At 45.0% G+C, this 7,570-nt stretch overlaps 1 protein-coding gene across 1 annotated transcript; it reads right to left on the reverse strand.

The window, feature by feature from the left end:
* Window positions 1–2,810: 2,810 nt before the first annotated feature.
* LOC115360112 (uncharacterized) lies at window positions 2,811–6,901 on the reverse strand. Its single transcript, XM_030052756.1, has 3 exons — window positions 6,518–6,901; window positions 5,059–5,696; window positions 2,811–4,194 (listed from the first exon to the last, which is right to left on the reverse strand). The coding sequence occupies exons 2-3, from the start codon at window positions 5,620–5,622 to the stop codon at window positions 3,607–3,609; spliced, it is 1,152 nt and encodes a 383-aa protein (XP_029908616.1). The 5' UTR covers window positions 5,623–5,696; window positions 6,518–6,901; the 3' UTR covers window positions 2,811–3,606.
* Between the last annotated feature and the right edge of the window lie 669 nt (window positions 6,902–7,570).

Consider the following 7,570-nt stretch of genomic DNA (forward strand, 5'->3'; position numbering starts at 1 on the left):
TCCTAGAATATACGGCTTGTTGGTGATGTGCTTATGTTCATGACAGCGCTCCATTAGGCATGACCGCACACCATAAACGCTCTCCACATGGAGATGTTTGGGTGACCTTCAGCCTCACAGAATATGAGTTTATTGCTGTTGTCAGATGAAAAGTGTAGAGCATAAGGAAACTCAGCGGACACAGCAGGGGCGTGGCCGTCCTTGCATGGTTTATACAGAGATGACCTGATTGAAACCTGGGAAGCTGAGGGCAAACTTTAATGCTCAAAGGCTTTATTTCACTAAATTCACTTTATTTTGATTTTCCGTTTTCTGGGGCGGGATTTTTTCTGTATTTATTTATTGGTTTGTTTTTACATTTTTGGGGTGGGGCGGGGGGGTATTTTGTGGTATTTTTTGTAATTTAATTTAAAATATATTGTATTTAATTATACATTTTTTTTTCTTGAAAGGTTTCTTGTGTTTTTTTTTTTTTTTCTGTCTTGTCTCATCCCTATTGCATCTTTTTTCCTGGTATATCCTGGTCATTTTCTTTTCAACAGTTTTATTTTTAAGAAATCAAGTGAGTTTGCACAGGTTTCCACCCGTTGTGTTTGCTACACCCCTGGAGCATGGTCCCATGTTGACCTGATAGTGTTCAGTTGTGTTCAGTTCAGGAAGAGATTTTGTATTTTTTTCAAAGGCAGTTGTGGCATTACGACGACACCAGTATCATGTGGGGAAACACCTCATTATACATACAACAAATCACTGGTGCAGGAATAAAATAAGGACCAAAATACAGAAACCACATCCATACAGTCATGGAGTTAAACACAATACAAAACATGAAAAAAAAAACATGAAACAATACTCTCACAGGACCCTGCAGATGTGTAGAAGTGTGTGTAAATGCTGTTTGCATGAGGGATGAGTGTGTTCCAGCGTGTGTGTGGGAGGGGGGTCCCGGGACCTGTCATCACTTAATTACTCTGTAAACTCTTTGTGTTCTGCCTGCTGACGCTCTCGGCTGTACACACTTCCACACTGACACGGTCTCTTTGTCTGAAGAATCCTCTGGAAGGTTCCACACTTTAATCATAACAACAGAATCGGAGGCATACACAGATATATTCTAAATAGCATAAATACCCTGGAGCAAACACGGCTCCCACAACACAGACGCAAACATAACGGAGGCAGATCTATCAGAGTCCGGTGGTCTGGGGGAGGGGGGGGGTGTTACACTAGTGCAATTGTAAACAACAGCATTTTTTCTGTTAAAAGACCTTGAGAGAGAAATCATCACGGCCACAGAAACCTTGGACAATAAGGACCTCTACTGGTTAGAACTGCAATTACACTGATTGCATTCTTCAAGTGAGAATCAAACAATAGGCTAGGTGCACCAACTTCATACTTCCTGAAAGAAAGAGGGCATCTTCATTTCCTGTCCTTTATTATTGGATTAAGTGATTAATGCAGGTGTGCACTGGGCAGGCCCAAGGTGTTCCACACACCTGATTAATCACTTTATCCAGTAGTAAAGGACAGGAAATGAAGATGCCCTCTTTCTTTCAGGAAGTATGGGGCTTGTGCACCTACCCTATTGAGGCCGATGGTAAAAAGGATTAAAAATAAGATTCACAAACTCGCTATACATATGGAATATTTTGAAATCATTGTCACAAAAGACATTTTACTCACATATATGGAAAAGACTGGAATTCAGTCGAGTCACTCGCTGAGGCGATTTGAGTAACAGAAATGACCGAAATGTCAGGGTTTAAAAAGTCTTCAGAGCAACAGAGTTCCTTCATTCAGAGACAGACATATCAAATGTTCAAATCTCACACGATCACAACAGCTCTCACCACTTTGGAACGAGAAGCCACACACAACGAAAACACGAGGAGCAGTCAAGTCGTCAAAGTTGTACATGAACAAAACAAACCAAGGAATCAAGTAACGTGTGTTTGGTGCAAACTGGTCGAGTGCTGGAATGAACCCCGATCAGCTGTGCTGCATTCCTCCCTGGCTCTGATCAGAATTACACCAGATTAGCACCGGCTCTCTGTGCCCGGCGCCCGGCAGCGGGTTCAGAGCAGGTGCCAGGTTATTAAGACTTAGGTGGTCAAAGGGACCGAGTCGCCGTGACCCCGCCTCAGCACTCTTTGATTTGAGACTCATTCTGGTCTTCCACTGTTACTTCAATATTTCACGGCCACAGACTTACATGATGGACGCGCTTCTCTATTGTCAACATTTAAATTACTCAAAAATGTTTTCATTATATGGATTCAATGAGCGCAAAATGAGTTTAAGTCCACAAACCAATGGTCTTTGTGAGAACGCTAATCCCTCTGCTTGAGCCACTGTTACTCAACTGTCTCGTCCGGTCTTTGCCAACAGTACGACCGTATCTCTGTGGCTGAGGGGGAAAATGCATCCGAATGACATTCAAATGCAAAAGCACAAGTTCAATTTACACATCAGCTTTGAGCTGAATTTGAAATGCACTTGGAAAAAAATGACCACACTACCTAGTTCTCCTTTCACACTATATGGACAGCCTAGAGTGTGGACGCGGCTCAGGTGATCCTTTTTAAGGACGATACCAGTCATTTTGCATGTTTAGCCTTTATAAACAAATCAAACTTTCCTCACACCAGTATTCCTTCGCTGTAATAAAGTCCTCCACATCAGTTTTCCTAAAACCAGCAGCACTGCTGTGTTTTGATGACTTGAAACTGGGCAGTGCAAAACAATCCCTCTGCCAGGGAAAATAGCCCCCGGGGAAACATTTTGCTTTCCACCGCCAATTATCAGCTGTGTGGTTTCTGAATGCCGAGGACTTTGTTAGCTGCAGGAGCAGAACATTATAAGGTGACTGCTTCAACCACAAACTCACATTTGAAAATGGGCCAAACATAAAAAAAACACTGGTATAGTCCTTTTACATTGTCCTCTATCCAGCACAGAGCTTAAGTGAGTATGAGTCTAGTTTAGCACAGCACAGTGCAATCAGCATGAAGCACAGCGACTGGTGCTCTGTGTGTTGGAAACAAAATGAAAACAGGCTGTGTGTCATCATCGTGGCCACTGCTGGTAATGAGTGGTCCAACGCAGTCTTTTGCTTTCAGGTCATATCATCTTTCCTATCAGCCACTATTTTGCATCCCTCTCAGTCAACACTTATTTAGGGCGTTTTCAGACCTGCCTTGTTTGGTCTGATCGACTCAAACGCTGGTACAGTTTGTGTGGACAGGGGTGAAGCCAGCAACTGGACTTGGGTCGCAGCAAAACAACTGAGCCAAGAGCTCGCTGAGGAGGTTGTCTCTCTTGGTACAATTCATTTATGGTGTGAAAGTGAACCAACCTAGATTTGACCCAACTACAGGAAGCACTGTGTATTTTGCTGTGTTTTGCTGTGTGAAACCAATTTGAACCAAATGAATAATAAACAAATAATCAACTATTCTACAGACTCAAACCACAGCAAGCCAGACTACATGTGTGAAAACGCCCTTATTTTGACGGGGGACACAATCCGATGCATGTGAAAGCAATGAGCTGCTCTGTTCTGACATCTACCAGCCACAGCCCAGCCATGTGCCGAACAGCAGACTACCACAGCCAGCTGTCTAGATGCTGCACACAGTAACAGGACTGCTCCAGGATGGCAGACAGCTCCCCATAGCTCTCTTCTCTCCAGGTGGGAAGGAGTCTCTCATTGTTGAGGGCCTGGAGCTTCGGCGTCCCGTCCCGGAGGACGTGATAGAGGCACGGCCATCGGCTCTGAATCCTCAGCCTGGTCCTCCTGTCCAGCGTGATGCCGCGGACGATCTTCTTGGCCCGGAGCTCACGCAACGCGGGCAGGTTCAGGCAGGAGAAGACCAAGCCTCGGCTGGGCGACACATCCAGGAACTCCAGAGAGAGCGACTCCAGAGTGTAGGAGATGCCCAGGTTCCTCAGCGGCACCAGGATGTGTAACGTCAGAGACTTCAAGTTGGGCAGGGATTTGGTCATGGTCTGCAGCGTGGAGGGAGTCACGCCTTTGAAGACCCAGAAGTACTTGAGCTCGAGGACTCGCAGGTGCTGGAACTGTGTGAGGAGCGACACGGAGACGTCGGACCAGTCGAAATGCAGCCGCATCTTGGAGATACGAGGGCAGCTGTGGGTGAGTTTGGTCAGCAGCTCCTGGAAACTGGCCACCTGTTGAATCAAACACAAGGTTCAACCGTGTCCTTGTCAATGTGTCTGTATAACAAATGGCGCGCACAACAGATAGGACAACCTATTTTATCTTGACAAAGCCAATTACAACATGATAACACTCACAACGAGTCAGAGTGCTTGTTTTTTTTTTGTTTTGTTTTTTTTTGACTAAAACTATTACGAAAAGTATTCATCATCAACTTTTTCCAGGATGAAAATGAGATGATAACTAAAAGGATGACAAAATGGCATTTTTTTTTTTGCAGAAAACTGATATGAAAACAGCTTGTTAAGGGCGTGTCATACTTTAATGGCTGATTTTGGGAGTGGAACAGAGGCTCGTGCACATACACCCAGTTCCTCACTCACTGACATTTATAAAACAGAACCATGGTTTTAGAAATCTGACCAAAACAATACGATGCATATGTCTGGCTTTTTTTTTTATACATCTGGCCCCAAAAAACTACCATACAATTGTCAAAAAAGTATAAAAAAAAAATAACTGTAAAAAAAAAAAAAAAAAGAGCAGAAAACTATATTTATAATTATTATGATTATATATTTAAAATTAAAATACAAGAAAAAATAGCATACAATTACCCCATTTTTCAGAGAGTGACATCGTGTGATGTTTTGATTTGTACATGTTAAAACTCAAAACGTAACGCCACAAAGTCTTGTGATCATTCAACAGACAAGTTATTCATCTTCTGGACCGATATTGATCTATTCATGGTAAAATACAGGGGCCCCCAAATGATTTTTTTGGCGACCAGAATCGTAGCATCCCTGAGTCCAACCTGGGATGAACTGGCCGGTATCAGATGGGGTCCTAAATTAAGCGCTACGACACCCTACCTGGTCCATCTTGGTGATGCTGTCCCGGTGCGAGCTGGAGCTGGAGTGGACCCGGAGATCCAGAGGCTCCAAGAGGGTGAAGGTCCAATTGAGGTCCAGGTGACTGAGGTCTCTGCAGTGGACGTTATCCAGCAGGTCGCTCAGCAGCTCCCCCCACTTGTTGCAGCGATCCCCCAGGTCAAAGCTGGCCTTCAGGGTGAGCAAGCTGGCCCGGCGGGAGATGAGGTGGTGGGTGTAATGGTGAACCCAAGCTTTCCAGCGCTCAAACTCACGGTTGGAAACGAGCAGCCCCTCCTGACCCAGGTGGAAGACGCCGCGGCGGGAGTAGTCGGCCACGCGCCACAGTTTCCACGAGCGGACCAGGCAGCTCCAGCTGGAGCACACCAGGGCGCAGCTGCACTTATCCACCTCATTGAGGAAGGACAGGACGTGCAGCTGGCACTCCACCGGCAGGAAGTTGAAAGGGAAGAAGTCGTCCGCTGCCTTCCTGCGACTGTTCACAGGAAGCAGGGCTCTCTTCCGTGGTGACATGACAACAGATGGAGAAATAATGTTGGTGGTCATTGGTGGAAGTCAGATTCTCCACCGGGACGTTTTGTGGTCTGGCATCCTCATTAAGACATTTGGCCTGGTGAAGTCTTGGAGAGAAAGAGATGGGAAATTAATATAAAATACAGATTCAAAGCACTATACCAACATTTTGGAACATGGATTATAAACAGGTCTATCATCTTCCAGCTGACAGTACCTGCTGCCTACACACATTGAATATGTACGCTGACACATTTGCATGTGCAGAGGACAGTAAGGCTGGGTGATACAGTTATCTCCTAATTCAATACTTGGGTGCCGATTCCATACGTATTGTGATTTTTAAAAACTCTTCTAGTATGTAGATGTAAAGGTTAAAAAAAATGCTCTGACTGCAGTGAAATAGCTGCTATGGGGGCGAACATCATCACACATGAATCAAATGTGGCTCAGTGAATCCACAAGAGTCTCAGCTTTCTAGTCAAAGCCAGTTGATGCAGCTCCAAGACTGTCCCAGTCTGCACAAACACACCATTTTACAACAGGCCACAAGAACACATGTGGACTGAAGGGTTTGTGACCCAAACTGCATGGGATTAGCAGAAGGTGGGCATGTCTGCAAAGGGGAGACAGGTCGGACTGGAGGCCCTCCTGTCACACTGACACTCAGTCACTTCAAACAACCAGGCCCTTTAACATGAACAACATACAAGCATATACAGAAGCCATGACACATTTACAAAGACTGAAATTAATACTAAGAGCAAAGTCAAGTGAAACCAGCGGGTTAGCAACAGATCAGCTGGCAGAGTGACAGCACACACGCTGGTGTACTGGGTTTAAACTGGACCTGTCAGCTGTTGTCAGCAGCTTACACACTGCCTGGCTGTGCGGCACCTCTGTCAAAATATAAGACACCTGTCCTTACCTTTGGACTGAACAAACACACTCCCGTCGCAAAAAGCTAGCCTGCTGCTAGCAGCTAGCGCGGAGAGCTGAACACGGAAAAAACTCGTTGTACCGTCAAGAGTCCAGCAAGGCTGAGTTTAAATGAACACGCACTAAAAGAAATAGACGCAAACAGAAGTTGGATACCAAATAAGAAATATATATATATATATATAAAAAATAAAAGTTTAGTACTCTAGCTAGGCCAGCTAGCTAGCTAACTAACAGCTGAGCACTGTTGTTGTTTTTGTTGCTGCCCCGTTGATGATGGCGTCATCACTGTGCGCCGTCCTGCACGTTTTGTAGTCCGACCGGGACCCACTGCAGAGTTCAGCCTCACTGTCCCGGGACCCCTGCGTGTTTGTCCGGGGGTTAGAGGGTGACAAATTATATCATGTGCAGCTTTTCTCCGCCCTCCCTGCCTGCTGCCCTTTAGAGTGCTCTCTCTCTCTCTCTCTCTCTCTCTCTCTCTCTCTCTCTCTCTCTCTCTCTCTCTCTCTCTCTCTCTCTCTCTCTCTCTCTCTCCCTAGTAACAGAAGTAGCAGTAGTAGTGGTAGCAGAAAATGGAAAACTTTTTTCCTTCAGTATTATAATTTAGCTGCCCCATAAAATTCATGAAGAAAACAAACAACAAACAGCAAAAACCAACAAACAAATGAATGAATGAATGAATGAATGCATAGATAACTAAAGCAAAACATAAAGATGCCTCCAGAATCTAAACACATACGCTAATAATATTTCTGGTTTGCTGGTATGGATGCTGGGAGGATGAAGGACCGCCAGCGCCCCCTTCTGGTCCCATTTAAAACTCCAAAATGAAGGATTTAATGGCAGCCCCAGCAACAACCCAGCCGGCCGAGCTGCTCGTATTAACAGCGTTTTGGCAAAGATCACAGGCTGATGACACAGCCGCTGCTGTTGTGATGATGATGATGATGACAGAATTAAACTGGCAGTGTCGATCAGAAGTTGGTAACATTTAATCTCAACAGTTTTTGTTGCTGCTTTCCCACACATTCAGCTTTTCTCT

Source organism: Myripristis murdjan, chromosome 6 (assembly GCF_902150065.1).
Source record: "Myripristis murdjan chromosome 6, fMyrMur1.1, whole genome shotgun sequence".
NCBI lineage: Eukaryota > Metazoa > Chordata > Actinopteri > Holocentriformes > Holocentridae > Myripristis > Myripristis murdjan.